A 19,029-nucleotide genomic window follows, 5' to 3' on the forward strand; every position below is an offset into this window, starting at 1 on the left:
CATACTTCAAGCCAAAGAGAGAATCACACCCTGCCTTCAAAACCTAACAGCTCCTCAGCATGTACACCATTCTAAAAACAGAAACATGCCGAGATGATCACAAAGGACAACAGGCTTTTCAATCCTAGATAAAGACCTTATAAAGACCTCACAAGATGAAACATTCACCCTTTCAGCTTCTTTTTGAGCTACAACTAGGTAAAGAAGTTTTACCAATGCTTACATAGAATCCACCCTACTTTGAGCTCTTATTTCCACTAAGTATCTCAATAAGCAGTCCAAGGAGCCCACTACTGTTTTCAAACAATGAGTACAAAAAGTAACACACTCGTCCTGACCATATCAGGATATTTTAGCTCTCCCTCTCTCATTTTCTTCCTGCAGAGCAGAAAGCAGGTATATCCTGAAGACAGCACAGGACATAGCTGGGAGCCATCCGAAGTAACAAAGGCCATTTGCAAGGAAGTTTCCTCCCCCAGCATGTCACCATCCCCTAGGCTCTCTCTCCCACAGCTCCTCACTGCCTCATTAGCTGTAAATGATGTGGCTTATAAATTTTATTAACATTCAGAGAGGCCAGCACTGCATATGGAGACTTGATTTACTGATTACCAGCAACCAAGTCCCACACCGGGTTCTGTCTCCCATCCCAATCTGGACATGCCAACACATGGCTTTCTCTCTAGATCCTCATCCACGAAGAGTGGAAATGAATAACACCATCCTTGCTACCTTTGCCTCCAATGCTAAAAAACCCACCCACATTCTTCCAGTTGAAATCCACTCTCACACTGCCTGAGTATGAAAAGGGCAGTAATTATGAAAGAGTTGCTGGACTCACTGACTCAAAAGGTCTCTTTCAGCTCAGTCTTACAAGATGCCACCACAGCCATCGTGTTCTACATTTTCTATGTCTACAATGCTAAACTCTTTCATGCCATGGCTCTCAGGTGTGCATTCACACAAGTTTACCCATCCATACCGTATTAACTACTATACTAGGCTGAAAGTAATTCACCTAGAGCAGACTTCATTAATGCCAAGTAAAGATAAACCTAGTAAGCACTTAACATGTTTGTGACATGTTATTGCTCCTCTGTGTTGATTGGAAGCCTCTATTAATCAGACAAGTACAGTTCCCCCAGGGCTTGTCACTAAAGGATAAGGCACCGGCAGTCAGACCAGCTGCAGTCATGAGGCCATGAGCACAATACCCTCCTCTCTCAATGAGACAGAGGAGGTTTCAGGGCTCTAATAAGTTTATGCCTGATCACTACTCTACAGCCAAATGAAATACTTTTTTCTGTACGTACTCCAGTCCCCCAAACACACTATTTCTCTCAACACACAAAGTACCTTCTGCGCATTACAAAATTCGCTACCTCCTTCTCAACTAGAGTATAAAGAGAAAATGGCTTTCTGTGCTGTAGCTTACCCAGCAACAGAGGATATAAAATTCTGGGTGCTGAGTCTCAGCCTACCTCGTGGCTTTCTCCTTACAGTAAACACCTACTACAGATAACCAGTGCTTTCAACTGGAAAAGGAGAGCTAGGTTTAAATGTGAAGAAATCCACAAGACTTATGTTGAGGTTTGTACAATCCTTCCTACAGGTAAAGCATGAAAAAACTGTCCCACACTGATGACAACCTTAGGAGATAGAGATGCTTCTCTTTTCAAAATGTAATTTCAAACATTGTAAGCCATGACAGAACTATCAACCACCGGCCAGGAGGAGAAAGACCTGCAGGTAAAAGAGTTTGTGTCAATGCAGAGAAGAGAACACATTAAGCAAAAAAAATGGTAGAAGGTCTGAAAATGAAACCCAAACAGAAAGCTCAAAAAGAATGTTTGTTGAGAAAACATTTACCTTTTTCCGACTAATAGCAGAGTCTCTTAAGAATTCTGATCTTTTTTCCTAAACATGATCTTCAATTTCTTCCAACAAAACCAAACATTTAAAACCAAAATCCAAAACCACAAACTACAATGATAAGAAAGCTCTCCCTTTGGACTAACACAGTTATGGTCATAAACATAAGTACAGCCAATAGGATATCCTGAACTAGAGTCTGCCTGGCCCAGGTACCTCTCCATTGTTTTACAAAGTACCAAAATGGGAGACAAATATTGCCACTGTTCAGGATGTATGTATATATATTTTTATATATACAATAAATACCTTAAGACTACAAAATGCTCTACATAAACTGATACAGTGAAAACACAGTAGTAGCCAGTAAAAACCAACCAAAGAAACATAAACAAAACAAAAATTATCTCACCACGGTAGAAGAGTAGGGCAAGTTTTCAAGCTGGGGCCATCAGTGCTCCTGCAGCTCTCCTCTCCCCTGCCGACGAGCACAGCATCCCTGGATTTTTTGGTAATGTCACACAGACTTTATCCTAATCAGGAAACTTGACCTTTTTATCTGTTGCAGGAATCAGGCTGAAAACTGAAATGCTATTGGTGATAATGAGGACAAAATGCAGATTCCATCTCCTCTTTAAGTTACTGAGCACATAAGCAGAGAATGACAAATACCTGGCCTTTATTTATTTCATATGCAAGCCGTTTTTCTTGATTAGACGACAAAACGCCAAGATGTGCCCCATTCTACACTATTAAAAACCAAACAGAAAGCGGGGGGGGGGGGGCAGGGGGGGTAGCGAAAGCAAAACAACGCGTTATTCCTCCTCCACACAGCTGAGCCAGCACGTAATTTCCGCGTGGAGCAGCCCCTGTTCCCGGGAATTCCCGACGAGGGCATTCCCTGGGCCTGTCCCCTCGGTCTCACACAGCCCCGGCCCGGCGTTTCACTCCCCTCCAGCCCCCAGCCCTTTCCCCGCCGTCGCCATCACCATCGACACATCCTCCCTCTCCACGCGCCGCGGCGCATGCGCGGCAGGCGGCCGCCGGGGCCACCATCTTGACGGCTTCGCGCCCTCGGCGCCCGGCGCCGCTTGGCCGAGGAGCCATGGTTAATTCCCCTAATGGGCCGTCTCGGGACAAATTCACGTTCTCCTACTCCGCCGTTCGCGCCTGCGCTGCCGCCCGGGAGTGCACATCGACTCGAGGTCTCGCAGCTTTCTCCCCGTGCTCCGCGCCTGCCCGTGGTCTTCTTGGTCGCTGGGCGCGCTCTGCGAGGGAGTGGCGGTGGCCCGGGCTTGCGGCTACCGGGAGCAGCGGGCGAGCCCGCAGCGGGGGGAAGCCGCTGGCCCTTGCTGCCGCTCCTCTCGTTAAAATGGCCGCGCTGTCGGCCCTTTAAATTAGCCGTATCCGAAAAGCACATCCTCAGGCGCTGCCCGCGGGCGGGGAGAGCGCGGTGGTCGCGGCCGCCCGTCCTCCGGCGAGCGTGGTGGGCTGGGGGCGGCAGGGAGCCCGGGACTGGGTTGGGAGTGACGGGGCACAGAAGGCAGGGCGGGGGGCGGCGGCCGGGGGGTCTCTCGGCCCGGCCGGGAGCGGGAACTCCAGCCCAGGCCCGGCGCTGGGTGTTCTCAGCGGTTTAGATATTTTGTGTAACTCCCAATATTCACCCAAGCCTCATTACCACCTCCTAATGAGACCCCTTTACTCCGTGACGTGCAACCGCTCCATCTCATTAAGGAAATCGCTCTTCAATGCTGATTATTTTATTTGCAGCCATAATTATATTTCTTTCGGCTAAATCACGGTTTAATCGAGCCCACATGGAGGGCAGCAGCACTAATTACAGCGGGAGATGCGGTGGCGGCAGCGGCTCGCCCGCCCGGCCGGCGGAGGAGGCGCGGGCGCGGCGCTCCCCTGGCGCGGCCCGGCCGGGGGCAGGGCGGAGGGCCGGGGGCGAGGAGGTGGTCTCAAACACAACAACTTATTACTTCTAATTCCCCGACTGTCACCAAATCACCTGCACGAAACAAGAATCTAATTTGTTAAGCTGGCATTTCTGCAGATGGAAGATCGATTTTCTCTTTAGATTTCTCTAATTGAGTGAATATAGACGCCCCGAATTAGCCGCGCTCGGGCAAGAGGGGAAGGGAAAGGGAGAGGGAGGGAAAGAAAAAAGTCAACAAAAATCATCCTTGTAAAATAAGCCTTATTACCTCTAGGATTGCCCCCCAAATAATAAAGGAAGGTGGATCGAAAGGTCCCAGATTGAGTGACAGTCATATTTCTGGAACTAACTGGTTTTTAAAAGAAAAGGTTAGGACAGCTGGAGAATGCTAAGTAACGGCGCGGGAGAGAGATGGCTGAGCTCTGAAATTGCTTACAGAATTACATTTGTTTTTCTTGTGATTTTATTAAAAGTCACTCCTCATCTCCAGAACGCGTGAAAATATCTACTTTCCACTCAGATACACCACATTAACTTGTTGGAGGCGAATTTGTTTGTTTGTCTATTTTATTTATTTGCCAGATAAGATTGATGCAGTCTTATTAGCGCTATATCTAGTTAGAGGAAGAGATAAGGATGAGATGTTTTCTTTTTATTCCAATTACTAGACTTGTCACCTAACTGAATAACTGATATATGATTATTTATCTTGAGTAAATAGAAATCAGAAAAGCAGCCAACTTAACACATACAAACAAAATATGTATGTTCCTTATTACTATATACTACCTATGTAATTGAAGGGATTAAAACTACGGCCTTAAAAGGGAAGAAAGTTAAATACTCCATCCACATTAGCTTCTGATGTATATTTTTTCATTGCTACACCTGGCGGATGGGGAGATTTCGGATTTTAAAAACACAGGTTTGTATTAAATAAATTCCTCAAGGCTCAGTAGAAAAGTCTTCCTGGAAGTGTACTGTTTGCCTAAACAGAGATGTATCTGAAAAATGATTTATACCGGCGTTCTCTTCGCCTTTCGGGGCAGCCCCGATGATTCCTGTCCGACTGAATAAGCTACAGCCCAGTGCGTTATGCTTGGGCTCCGCATTTTTAAGTTTATGAACTTAATATTATGTCAAAACCCTATGCATACATAATACATGCTGGATGGAGAGAGGGAGGTGACTTTTGTGTATAAAGAGTTTCCATCTGATCGGGTGAGAGCGGGCAGGGGTGGCAGGCATACCTTTATATTAAAATAGCTTTTTCCCCATAAAAGACTGGTTGTCATTGCTCTGATGGAAATTAATTGATAGAAGCCATCCTTTCAATCTAAGGCAACCGCTTCACTGTCGAGAGATTACCCACAGTCTGCCCGCGAGGAGACAGTCGGAGGGGCTGCCTTTGGCTCCGCCGGATCCGGATGCAGATATTTAGATAAATAAGCAAATGGGAAAATGCTGATCTTAACAGTGTTTGAGAAGAGGTGTCAGGGGACCCGAGCTCTCCTCGCTGACCTTAGAGAGGCTGTTTTCGGGACACCTGACGGCTGCGTTTCTGATCAGCTGCGAGCGTTCTTGCCTCGGATGCCTATAAACTTCATAGAAGTTGCTTTCAAAGAACTATATTTATTGCAGCGACAAAATGCTGCATACAGCCTAATGTCGCAAAGCGGCGATGATCGCCACGTTTAGCTCTGACTAGAATGAATAAATTGGGTCTGTAGCTGCTGGCAGCCTTGTCCTTCGTTTCCAAAGAAGTCATATTTTCGAGAGGGTTGATTGAAATGAAAACACGTGTTTATGTTTTTCCATTTCTTAACTCCAAATTACCCCTAACGAAAGGATATAGTTTGATTTGTCATTTGTGTTTAGGGTATGTCGATGTGGAAAAGTAAGCAAATAACACTCAAAAGCATAGCTGTAATTTACAATGAATTAAAATTAATTCTTTTCATCAGGCAAGAAAATAGGGAAATGTGAAGTCGTTAATTATTGAGGGAGGCGCTTCTCATTAAAGCGAACAATATTACAATGCAGCACTGAACAGCAGGAATGAGAATAATCATATCCGATATTTCAGCACTACTATCTGGAAATAAAAGGGGGACGGAAAGGAAAAAAAATAATAAGAATAAAAAAAAGCCGCACGAATAAGCCAGGCAACCAAAAGTTACATTTGGTAAACGCTGTGAGCGTTGCTACTTGTAAAAAGCAATTACGGTGCTCTGCATACAGCAGCCGCCTTAACTGCATGGATGCTCAAGAAATACATAAATAAAATATCAAATTACAAATCTTATCAGCCATTTATGCCAAGCCACCCTGCTGACTTTAGCAGTTTAACCTTATTTTACTGTGTTCCTCGCTCCAAATATAATTATTCTGATAAAAGAAGGTTCTGTTCCTAACTCGGAGCAGAATTGGTTAAATACTCTTGTTTATATCACAGCCTCATTCAATCAGGGCTTGAGTTTAGCGGGGATGGGAGAGGGGGAGCTCTGGGGGTTGGAAAGTTCTCTACCCTGTCTTCCCAGGGTCACAGCTCTGGAGAATTAGGGTTATGTTGCTCCCAAATGCAGCACGCCCCGCTCCGCGGCCCTCTCTCGGTCGGATCGGCTTGAGTCGGTGGGGGGGCTGGGCAGGGGAGGGGAGAGCCTGCCCCGGCCGGGACCAGGGGATCGGGCCCGCCGGGCGCCGCCGGGCAGGGCAGGGAAAGGAAGCGATGGGGTGGAAAGGGAAAGCAAAGCAAAAGAGCGTGCGGGGGGAGATGATCTCCCCGTGCCTAGCCTCTTGGCAGGCGCTCCTGTACGAAATTCAATCTCTATTTTTTATGAGAAGTAAACTGTCTAAATAAATTTTATTAGGGGCAACCAATATATTTTCTGGTACTGCCCTTTGTTCCAGTTCTACGTGTGTGTAACAATCTAAAACCTATTTATTGAGGAAAAATCACTGGATCCGTCATAGAAAATCCTTTTACTTTGCTCTGAAGTGATTTCTGAAGACACTCGTGTCACTCTGAAGATTTTTGGCCATTGTGTTAAAGCCTTTCCTTGTTAGGAACTTCAGTTCCTATGATCATATGGGGAATACCGTAAATTGTAACAGGGAATGGACTTGACTGGCAGTTTTCTGGCTACACTGGGAAAATGGAAAGATGACGAGAAATAAAATTCTTGTAAATACATCTCCGACGCTGCCCTGGTGAATTCGGACACTTGACAAAACAGGAGTGAGCGAAAGTGGAATGTGATTAGGGTATTTTACATATGCCCCATTGTCATTTTCTTTCTGACACGCTTAAGTGTCAGCCCTGCCTGCTCTTTTCTCTCCCCCAGACTTCCTTCTCTGATTTCTCCTCTTCCCTTAAAACGATTGCGCTCTGAAGTCTTCGAAGAAATGATTTAGTTTGTTTATACTGCTATAAAAATCAAGAGCAATAGAAAAGTCATAAAATGAAGCGCGCTATCAATCACACCGCAACATTGTTATTCAGCAGTTACTAACAGAGATTGATAATCCTTTGATTTCATCCCATTGTTATTACTCTGATGTCTCTGCACATTAACTATTACACATTTATTTATCGACCTGAAACATACAACAACACGGAATAGATGCACACGCAAACCGTGCCACCCTGCTCGCACTGCGCTCGGTGCGTCCAGCGCCCGCACGCTTGTGCCAGTAAATACAGATAAACCGGACCCCAAGCGCCCCGGCCAGCCTCTGACCGCTCTAGCCTGGGCTCCGCGCCGCACCCGCGCCGCCGGCCCGTGTCCCCGCCGGCCCGTGTCCCCACCGGCGACTCCGCCGGCTCCGCTCCGCGGGTCCCGACGCCAGGCAGCGGGCCGGGGGGCGCCGCGCAGCAATTTTCACGGACGGGTCCTTCCCTCCTGCCCTGGAGCTCCACACAGACAACAATTTTCAAAGGAAAAAAGCACAGCAAATGTGCCATTTCAACAGTCCCCCATCCAGCCGGGAACAAAACAACAATAACAACAGAAAAATCCCGAAACTCCCACCCCACCTCCACCTTTCTCTCTCTGTCTCCGGCTAAATTGTGGCCTGGCTCTGGGTCTCTCTCCCTGCTCTTAGCGGCAGTTCCCGAGCACCCAGGTTGTTTGCAACAGCCCGACGTCTCGAAAACAGAATTGAATCAGTGTAGCCTGAGCAGAGAGGAGGTGGGAAAAAAAGGCAGCAAAACTGCCCTAGAGATCGGTCGGCCGGTTCCTTTGTCTCCTTGTTCAGTCGCTGCCGAAACCCCTGCACATCTGAGCTGCAAACAAAACCACTCTTGCATCTGTTCGCATGCAGTATTTACAATGTTTTGTGTAAGTCAATTGGATGGCAGGAAAAAAAAGCCATTGGCGCCGTATTATTTAACACAGACTTCACTAGGCTCGCTTTTTGGTGGAAGCTTTATTTGCACTAAATGAATAATCTTAATTGCATCACTTTTGAATTAAAAATCAATGCTAATCAAGTTGGAAGTAGTAAATATCAGTTTTCATTGTGCCCGGGTAGAGGGTATTTTTCTTGTTTTGCAAATAAAAATACAAGTCAAAGAACTTTAAAAGGGCATTATGTTCTGCTACAAATACAATTGAAACGGATTGTTTAGGAGCGGATCAGAAATGGTACAGAATTTTGCACTTAATTTCCTCAGTTATCATTTACAATAAGAACCTCTTGGCTTGACAGCCAAGTCTAAACAGTAGTAAATTAGTACAAATTTATACTGATTTTACTCTAATAATCGTAATAAAAGCTTATAGATTTGGCACTAATTACATAAATGCCTAATGATCTTGAAAATTACTCTGGTTAGAAATATATTACTAATCTAAACTTTGTTGTTGGCTGGCTTTGAAAAATCAGAACATTAGAAATGGTTCGCTTCACTTCTGCAAAGCACTTTAAATTGTTCAAGTAGTTTAACATATTCGAGAGGAAAATAAAAAGCATTTAACTTTATTTACTGCTTTAAATCGAGTTTGTAGGCGAGCCGAACTTGGAAACTTTATCCGAAAAATAGGGCTTACGGGTGTTTAAATCCCGGGCAGGAAGGCAGAGCTCCCCGGGCGGCCGAGACACACGGTGCTTGGCTCTCTTTCCCCTTGTTGCGCTCTGCTTCGGCACTGAGCGGGGCCGGGGCGGGGGGTCGGGGAGCCCCGGGGGCTAGGGGAGCCCGTGCGGCGCGGGCCGCTGCGGGAACTCGTTTAAGTTTCTCTTTCTTCGACGCCCTGCAGCCGTCGGGGCTCGAGTGGGCGAGAGCCGTGTCGCGGTCTCCCCTGCAGCCCCCGCCCCCGGTTCCTCGGAGCTGCTGGCGAGCGGGACCAGAGCTGCCCGACCGCGCGCCCACCGTCTGCCCCGCTCACAGTCTCCGGTGGGCACAGGACTTGCGAGACCCCCGGGAGCCCGACCGGGTCGGGTGCGAGGGTGCGCTCGGAGGAGGTATTAAGAACAATAAAACCCAATAAATCAGGGGCGACCCGGAGCGGGAGGAGTGTAGCTAATGTGCACTTGGAAGAGAAGGAGAGAGGGAGAAGGCGGGCGGCCCAGGCGAGCGGAGCAGGGTAAGGGAGCGCGGGCGCGGCGCGGGCCGGTCCGGTCCGGGCGGGTTGGGGCGGCGGGAGGCCGGGGCGGCGGCAGCGGGCGGGCGGCGGGCGGGCGGAGCGGGGCGCTCCGGGCGCTGACATTTGCAGGCTGCCCTCCTGATTGGTCCCCGCGCCGAGCTGCTCACGGGTTCATTGAAGTGTTAAGCACCTCCCCGTCTCTCTAAAGGACATTATAATGCAAGAGACCCCCTTTTTAACCACACACCGAATTTTCTTTCATTTAGACGATATATATATATATATATATATATATCTCATATCTTATATCTATTTTAAATAACTTAAGGCCGCTAAAATTTGGGGGGGAACAGCCTTCGCCCTGGAGCGGTGCGCGATGCTGTCTCACGCCGACCTCCTGGACGCCCGTCTCGGTGAGTTTCCCCCGGCACCCCCCCCCCGCCCCGCGGCGGCTGCACCGGAGGCAGCGAGTGGGGAGGAAGCCGGGGCAGGAAATTGACAATTTGTTCCTTATTTTACCTTAATGCGATCTAAATGGGCTAATTCCTTTAAAAGTAATTGTACTGTATTAAAGTTTAATTTGATTTAACATAAAAAAGAAGAGGGAGTGAGACCTACGGAGTATGTAGATCTACAGCGAGTTGTGGATCATTTAATTTTTTTCTCCCCTGTTTATATATATATATATACCTACACATTATTATGATGATGATTATTATTATTTTAGGACAGATGAGCTCGATAGTGTTTACGGAGTTCTAGGTGGCCTCTTTCAGCTCGTCTGTTCGCTTTTCTCCCTCCTTCTTTTCCTTTTTTTAAAAAAGAGAAATACCTGTATTTGTCTATTTACGGCTATTCGTGAGTTTGTAAAGAGGAAAGGAGAGAGAAGAGGGGAAAGATCGGCTAGACAGACCGAGGTCCCCGCGCATCTGTCGGAGAGGTAATACTCCCGGCAGCAGGGCGGTTCGAGCCTTATTTCTTTCTCTCCGTCTCTTTCTCTTACCAGCTCCGCTGGAAAACCCAAGTTGAACCCGGTAAAACTTGCCCTCCCCCTCTTCCCTTCCCCTGATCTCGCATGGGGAGGCCGGACAGGGAGCTAGTTATTTCAGCAGGAAGAGGTGTAAAGTTTTCCCTCCTCTGCCCGGGTTGCGCTGGGCCGGGGTCTCTGTGCGTCGCGGAGCCGAGCAGGGTTGAGGGTCTGGCGGGCAGCTGGGGGACGGCGGGGCGGAGGCAGTGGCGGTGGCTGGATGCCTCTCGCCAGCTCAATGCATTGGAAAGCGGCTCTGATGGATCCATGCCTGGCAGCAGGGGAGTCACTGCCGCTCCTTTGCTTCCGCAGGGATGAAAGATGCGGCTGAGCTGCTGGGACATCGGGAGGCGGTGAAGTGTCGGCTGGGCGTAGGGGGCTCGGATCCGGGGGGACACCCGGGAGACATGCCTCCCAACTCGGACACGGTAGAAGGGACCACCCTGCTGCCGGGGGACGACATCACCACGGTGGGATCCAACCCCAGCTCCCTAGCCGTCAGCGCCAAAGACGCCGACAAGCAGCAAGGCCAGCAGGGCGGCCAGAACCCCAGCCAGGCCGGGCAGCAGCAGGGGCAGCAGAAGCAGAAGCGGCACCGCACCCGCTTCACGCCGGCGCAGCTCAACGAGCTGGAGAGGAGCTTCGCCAAGACTCACTACCCGGACATCTTCATGCGGGAAGAGCTGGCCCTGCGCATCGGCCTCACCGAGTCCCGGGTGCAGGTATGAAAAGCCGCCCCCGCGCAGTGCCCACCGGCCCTTCCCCAGTCACACCGACGGCGCGGCACAGCCGGTCGGCGGCGAGTCCAGTCACGACGGGGAGGGGGGGGTGGGTGCCCCAAACCTCAGCCCGATGGCGGGGAAAGTAATCCAGTCCTGAAAGCAACAGTTTGGCCAGGAAGCCTTGAAAACAGACATCCCTCGCCTCTCTTTTCGCAAAGCTGTCGCCTTGGGGTGTCCCCTTGTCCTCTATCCTCCCCACCTACAACGCGGTGGTCCCGAGCGGGGCACGGGCTGAGCTCCACGGCCCGACCGCGGCAGAAAAAAGTCTGGGGAGGCACAGCCTTAGAGGAGCGAATCTCAGCCCTCGCAATAGCCCGGTGCTAAGAGTCGAGCCGAACCGCCGGGGAGTGACCGCTGTTCCACCATGGAGCCTGCCGGCGGCCGCGGTGCCGCTGTCCAGGGTACTGCCGGCGGCACTTCCGCGGCACCGCCGGGAAGAGGCGTCCGCCAGAGACGCCGGCCGTGAGGGCCAGAGTGGAAGGCGCGGGAAGGCACATCGGCTCATGAAAAGGCACTTACGTAAAAGGCAGTTGTATTTGAAGTCGGAGTTTCCCCATACTGGCTTTTAAAAAGCCTGAGGACGACGGGGGTAGCGAGTGTCTTCAACATCTAGGGTGTACTTTGTTTTCTAAAGTATAAACATCTACATAGGTACATAGACACACACACATATATATATATTTGCACACAGGACCAGAGGAAACTATTTAGGCAAATAAATGTAAACAAAATTAGGAAAAGGGGCAGAGGGATCAAAGCGCTACATTGCTCAGATGTGGCTTTTGTGTTCACAAGGTTATTTTGGTGACTTTCTACGCGAGTCCATCCCCAAGAACGAAAGCCTGCACAGTAGAAGTACTTGTGGGATGTGCATCCCAGCTCAGTACAGCCGGGACTGCCGCCGCACTTTACTGCGGTCTCTGTTCAAAATCCCTCTCGACAAGCATAGGCTCCTCAGCTAAATAAAGACATGTCAAGAGAAATCCCTAAATGAACGTTTTAATGAACAAAACCAGATTCCATTCTTGAATGTGACAGAAAAAGCACGTCTGCTTTTAAAAAGTAAAACAATTTGACTCTGTCTTCACAGAACTATAATTAGTTTAAATTAAGAAAGAAATTAGATTCACAAATAAAATATAATTGGACAACTGACTCTATGAAAAAAAGAAAACGAGGTCTATTAAACTTTATTGGGTTTCTCAAAGGTTAATGATACCAATTTCAATATTAGGAGTGTGGTAAATGAAGTAAAATATAAAATGGAAACAGTTATTTTCTAACAGCACATCGAAGAAATTCGTAGGAAGAAAGACAAAATGTTTTAATGGCCTTGGCATAATCTTAAACCAATGCTAATAGCTCGAGACTGCTGATAAAAACAGTTTAATAGAGTGGCAATTTAAATATTTTTTACAATAATGTTCTGTAGTTTAAAAAGTAATCAGATCAACATAACCTTCTTAATTAACACTTCAAAATGATTAACATTATGTAATCTAAGGAAAAAATTATTTAATGTATTTACTTCACAATCCAATGTATCACTGCTCCTTGACCAAATTTAAATTAAATAGTAATTGGTTTATGTTCTTACAAGAGTACTTTACAGTTTTCTTTATAGTTAACAGATTGCCTACATATTCCTTCCAGGACGTGGGCTCCACACTGATTAAGGGATGCTCCAAATACTTAATTTATAGCTGCTGTATATATTTTTAAGGGTTTTAGATGCTAGGATAAATCACCACTTTCTTCATTTTAGATCTGTATTTAATGTATATGATACATTTAAATAATTATTAAAGTGGCTGATGCTTAAACGGGAGTCCAATTCCACATCTGACATTGCTCTGCTTTTCAGGCTGCTGTAATAAAACCATTCTTTTTATAGCATGCCATTATTAGAAACCAATTTCAGAATTATTTATAACCTAGAATGGCTTATTAAGCAGCAATGCGAGAATCATGCAAATTACGCGATCAAATGCAATATAATAAGCATAATCATTAGTCTCTAGCACGGATTAATTAACTTTCAATATTTTATTTACATAAAAACCAAATCAGTGAAATAACTTCTGCACAGTCAGGCTTGCCTTCCAATATTTTATACGAACAAAAATAATGTGCTGTAATTCCATTGACCGTGTCCCCCACAATGGTCCCGTCACCTGCCACATCTTAATAGGGGACAAGCTGAGAGTATTTTCTAGTTTTCTAATGGAATGAGAAATTGCATTTTCTTTCTCTCCCAGCACTATTAAAGTGTAATGAATTCGGCCTAGAGTTCACGGCTGGCTGATCGAAATGAACCTGAGATCTGAGCTTTAATACAGCTCTCCAGATTTCCTACCAAATCTTCACATTAATCATCCGCTGGATTCCAATGAGATCTTCATAAAGCTTCTGCTCCTAAAAAAAAAAAAAAGAGAAAAAGAAAAACTAAAATGATTTTGTCTCTCCTTTCTTTTGCTTTCTCTGTCTCACCCATTTATAGCTGGGGAATTAAATGGGCTATATATTTTAAAATACATTTACAGTATGTCTATATTACTGTAACAGCAGATATCATCAAGGTAGATTTTTAGATTCCAAACTCCATTAGATTCTCACTGTTGTATTAATAATTTTCAGGGGCTAGTTGCATTTTAAAAGGAGTCCAAAGTTGCCAAACGCTCATGGTTAATATATTTCTAGAGTTGTCATGTGTGCATTTTCAAAATCTCCCCCAGGTTTTCCCTGCATTTTAATCTGTCATGCACCAGTTTTCAATTGGAAACATTCACATTTTAAAAGCATATGCAGCGTAGCTATGAGCTTAGGCGATCAGACCCGATGGAGATTCTTTACACCACCAGCAAACCATGAAACATAAAAAGATTCTGTAGCCGCAATTTAACTATTAACCCTAAAACATAATTGAACGCGATTTTTAGATTATTCATATAATATTTAGCTCCCTCACGGCTGCTCATTCCCGCTAATGGGCATCTGCCTTTCTCAGTCTGGGTACGGAGCCTGAGGCTGTGGAATCCGGCAGGTCGGGGCACTGCATTCCTTTGGATTTCAGGTGGACGCGGTTTTTCCCGGCTCATGACTGTCTCGGTTGCTTTCGGCTGCGGTGAGACGAGACCCATCAAGTCAGCCCTGATACGGTGCCACCACGGGCATCCGCTCACCTGAACCACCGCTGGTTTTGTTGTTTTGCATTTGGTTTTGTTACGTTTTGTTTTTTCAAACCCAAATGCGGACAGTTTGGCGCGGGGGTTTCCTGCCCCGGACCCTGGCGTCACCGGGCGAGAGAGCTGGCCCCGATGGCGGCTCGGGAGCGCGTCCACGCCAAGACCGGAGCCGTCGGCCGGTGGTTTTTTTTTTTTAATTTGTTTTTCGGGGAGAGGCCAGGCTCCTCTTCCGGACCCTCCCGCCGGGGGAGGGAGGCCGCAGGCGGCTTAGTGCCGGGAGGGACACATCGCTTAGTTTCGTTATAAAAAGTGCCACCGGTTTCTTTAACCCGTGACGGGGACACGTCTGGGGCTGCGGGTCGGGGGGGCGGCGGGAGCCGGGGCGGGGGGCCCGCGGGGGCTGGTGGTGGCTAACGGAGCGTGTCGCTGCCCGCCGCCCGCAGGTCTGGTTCCAGAACCGCCGGGCCAAGTGGAAGAAGCGCAAGAAGACCACGAACGTGTTCCGCGCCCCAGGCACGCTGCTGCCCACGCCGGGGCTACCGCAGTTCCCCTCAGCGGCCGCCGCCGCCGCCGCCGCCATGGGCGACAGCCTGTGCTCTTTCCACGCCAACGACACGCGCTGGGCCGCCGCCGCCATGCCCGGCGTGTCGCAGCTGCCGCTGCCGCCGGCGCTGGGACGGCAGCAAGCCATGGCGCAATCCCTGTCCCAGTGCAGCCTGGCGGCCGGGCCGCCGCCCAACTCCATGGGGCTCTCCAACAGCCTGGCGGGCTCCAACGGCGCCGGGCTGCAATCCCACCTCTACCAGCCCGCCTTCCCCGGAATGGTGCCCGCCTCCCTGCCCGGCCCCAGCAACGTGACGGGCTCGCCCCAGCTCTGCAGCTCCCCGGACAGCAGCGACGTGTGGCGGGGAACCAGCATCGCCTCCCTCCGCCGCAAAGCACTAGAGCACACAGTCTCCATGAGTTTCACTTAATGGCCGGCGCCTCGCCTCGCCTCGCCCCGCGCCGCCCCCGCCGCCGCCTGGCCCTGCGCCCCCGCCTCGCCCCGCGCCCCCGCCTTCTCCCACCCGACTTACCAGGGAGTCGACTCAGGATCTGAAATCAGACGCCAACAGACTGGTTTGTGGGCCGAGAAACATCCCCCGACCCTCCCCACACCCCCTCCGCCCTCGCGCACCCCTGTGCCCCGCGGTCCGCCCTGCATGGCGGCGGGAACACTCGCGGCCGCCCCGAGCCCGGCCCTGCCTCCCTTCGTCGCCAAGACCCGACTCTCCCGCCAGGCGCCCGACTGGCTTTGGCTTTGCAAAGAAATGCATTTTTGGTTCTGTTTTCATAATTTTTATGGTTTATTTAGGTGCGGCGACTTGCTGCCGGCCCCCTCCGCTGCGAGGGCGCCGTCGGGGGGCGGCCGGGCGGGCTCGCGAAACGGCACGGAGACCCCAGAGAGAATCAAATCCATTTTGATTAAGCATTGATGAGCGAGAGCGAATGAGATGGGGGAAAAGGAAAAAAAAAAAATTAAAAGCTTCTTTTTGTAAAACACAAAGGGGATAAAAGGGGGAAAAAATAAGCGCGCAAGAGCGCTTCCCTTTTTAGGATCTTTGATTTCGTGACAGTTGAGTTGCCGATCCTCCCTACCTTTATTTACGCATTTATTTACGTTCCTGCTGCTATTGTCCCTCCGCAGCGCCGGCGGAGGCGCCGTCGCGCCCCCTGCCCCGCCTGGCACGGCTCGGCCCGGCCCGGCTCGGCCCCGCGGCCCGCCCGCCTGCATGTGCCGGTCACCCCGCCGCAGGGCAGGGCCGCTGGAGGAATGAACAAACGATGTGAAATAGGATGTTTTGTGTAGATAAAGCATTCTTGTTACATACTGGTCGATTCGTGATATGTTTTAACTTATTGTCTGTGCTTATTTATTGAATTTTGGGTTACTTAATAAATGTTTGAGCTAATATAAAACATATTACTTGACTTTTCCGGACACGTTTATATCAAGTTAATGTGAATGGATAAATAAAATCATTTTCAGTATGTGATATGAAGAATTATAGATTTTGATGTGGCGTGTGAGATATGAGAGGTGTCTTCAACTGCAGGCAAAAAAAAAAAAAAAAAAAAGACAGGACTTCCTTCTGTGGTATTCACTGAGTCCTTTGTCACAAGTTTGGGGATAGTTTGCTTGCTTATCTTTGCATTGATGCCTTTCACTTGTCACAATTTTAATACTTCATGATTAATAAACTTTTGTTAATCTTTCTGTGTGGTTGGCCTTTAAACTGAGAGTAGTAAGAAGTTCTGTGGTGAAGAACGGCAGGGGCGAGGGGTGCTGGAGAGCAGGACAGCGGGAGGTGGGGCGGGCGGGCAGCGGAGGGGTGCTTCATTTTTTCCGCATGTGAAACGGAGACACGGTTGCTGGCGAAACAAACCCTGCGGAAGAGAAAACTCTCGGTTTACGCCCAGGCAAACTTTGACATGGCGGCAAAAAGAAGTGCAGGACATCGGCAAGCATGTACAGCCAGGTTTGGGCTTCTTTTTTTCTTCTTCCCCCCTCGCCCTTGCCTTTTATGCAATGCACTGAGATCTCTTCTCCTTGTACATCAATTACACACCTCTTAATTACACACCTGAGAGTGCCTGGCTCCATACGCATCCGCAGAAGGGTCCTTGCCTGCTCCAAAGTGCATATTACGTATGCGTATTTAATTTAAAAAAGAAATAAAAGCAGAATAAATTATTGGTGATCCAGACCATGAGTGAGTCCTCTGGGGGTCACCTGAGAAAGCAGCCCTGCACCCTTCTGCAGGAACCAGCTCCCGCAGATGCTGAAACAACCCAGGATGCTCAACCTGAGATAGTCCAGGCTAGGCAAGATAGGTCCCATACCACAATCTACACCATGGTAGCACCTGGGATAAGAAGTCACCATGTCCTCTCTCTCCTTGCAGCCCTCCCTGTATGCCTCAGCCCAGCCTTGGGCAGAACAGCTACCCCTCTGTACCCAGGCTTAGCTCTGAGTTTGAAGTTTGTAAGTTTAGATCAGCCATCAAAGCTGTGGTCCCACAGGGTGCCTATGGGGCAGGGCTGGTCAGAGTTCCTCCAGCCTCCCTATCCCAGGTGTGGGAGGACCAGTGGGAATGGCAGCCCAACTAGAATGTCCCTTGGTCTTCCCAGTTCCACAGCAATCTCTTCCCCGTGATGTGGCCTGCCAGGAGGGCAAACAGGTCTCCACTTCCATGCAGAAGAGTGCAAATCTCACTCTACTTCTTCCAAATGTTTGGAAGGTTGTTTACAAGCATGCAATTTTTACAGCTGCTTTGTGTTACTATAAGCAAGACAGCTTTATGATATAGGAATGTCGTAAAGTGTGGTATGGAAGATCTTTAAAAAATATGTGCTTTTTAATGGTGGAGAAAAATGCTTGCTCTGGCTGGGGGCAGGGGATTGAGACACAACCTGTAAGATTCAATTCTTGACACTGAACATTGCAGTGCTTTGGCAGGGGCCTTACAAATGTCCTTTGGCTTAATGCTCACTTCTAAAACATCTGCCATTTCCTCCATATTCTAATGCAACTGTAGTCCTGCTTTTGAGCAAAGCTTTTCTATCCTACCCAACTTTGATACAAATTTGATTTGTTTCCATAGCAATAGTTCTTTGTGTTCTGAGTCCTGGAGATTTTTGAAATTATATGTACCCGTAACACCTGCTGAAGCTTTACAACATAAAACATCTAAGCTGATGCTCTTATGTATTTATCATGGGTGAAAGGAAGGGAACCATGGGTTTCACTCACATACGTTACAGTTTGGATGTGAATTATTTTATTATAAAATCTCACTTGTGCTGATGTTAAAAGATAAAAATTAAACAGCACTGAGCAGTTCTATCTAACACCATGAACAGCTTTGCTTCATTCACGTAAAGTGATCAAAATAAATGAGTGAATTCCATATAAATTGAGAGGGAACAGTTATGCTGAATAACAATTAGCCTATTACTGACTAAGTAGGTAACACCAGGCACTGGGGCTGTTACAAGCTGGGCTTATTTGCTTATGTTAAGGTGCATTTTCTCCTTAAGCAGTTCCACCCAGTGTGTAAGTAGACTGAGATTTATGTTCTTATGTATGGATTAATTTCCGCACCGGCACGTATTCGTGTAACTATACTTCTCTCTAAACACAACATCACCCTTAATGTCTAAGGAATATACATAAAGATAATGTCACTGAACCTTTCATTTGCTCTCTTGATGAAATGTTTTGACACACTCTCTCTCTTCCCTTCCTCTGCTTAAATCTCCATGGAAGGCAGAATCTGCTCTTACCCACTGCTGGAGATTGCAATCACTGAGCAATTACTAATATGGGAAGAAAGTTTGTGCAAGGCGAGGGATCAGGTAACACTGCAGAATGGATTATATTATTGTACTAGCAGTAATGATCCCTGCTCTTAGAAATGAAAATGTGGTTTAATTTGTGTTGTGGTCTTTAAATTTTCATTTTTCAGAATAAAAATCTCTGCACATGAAAATGCATCTTGCAGTAATGGAGGTATGGCAGTTAACCTGTCAGTTGAAAGTATGTAACCTTCCTTCTCTCCTTTTCATGACAAAGGTAATCTCATCTGAGGGCATT

General features: G+C 48.0%; 1 protein-coding gene and 1 long non-coding RNA gene across 2 annotated transcripts; one reads left to right on the forward strand and one right to left on the reverse strand.

Moving 5' to 3' along the window:
• The first annotated feature begins 9,656 nt into the window (after nucleotides 1–9,656).
• OTP (orthopedia homeobox) lies at nucleotides 9,657–16,648 on the forward strand. Its single transcript, XM_032676837.1, has 3 exons — nucleotides 9,657–9,812; nucleotides 10,739–11,148; nucleotides 14,837–16,648. Exons 1-3 carry the CDS (start codon nucleotides 9,776–9,778, stop codon nucleotides 15,365–15,367), a joined length of 978 nt encoding a protein of 325 aa, XP_032532728.1. The 5' UTR covers nucleotides 9,657–9,775; the 3' UTR covers nucleotides 15,368–16,648.
• LOC116781182 lies at nucleotides 13,240–15,586 on the reverse strand. Its single transcript, XR_004354798.1, has 2 exons — nucleotides 15,470–15,586; nucleotides 13,240–13,623 (listed from the first exon to the last, which is right to left on the reverse strand). It is a non-coding gene; the product is annotated as an uncharacterized LOC116781182 (long non-coding RNA).
• Nucleotides 16,649–19,029: the final 2,381 nt, after the last annotated feature.

The sequence above is a fragment of the Chiroxiphia lanceolata genome, chromosome Z (assembly GCF_009829145.1).
Source record: "Chiroxiphia lanceolata isolate bChiLan1 chromosome Z, bChiLan1.pri, whole genome shotgun sequence".
NCBI classification, from domain to species: Eukaryota; Metazoa; Chordata; class Aves; order Passeriformes; family Pipridae; genus Chiroxiphia; species Chiroxiphia lanceolata.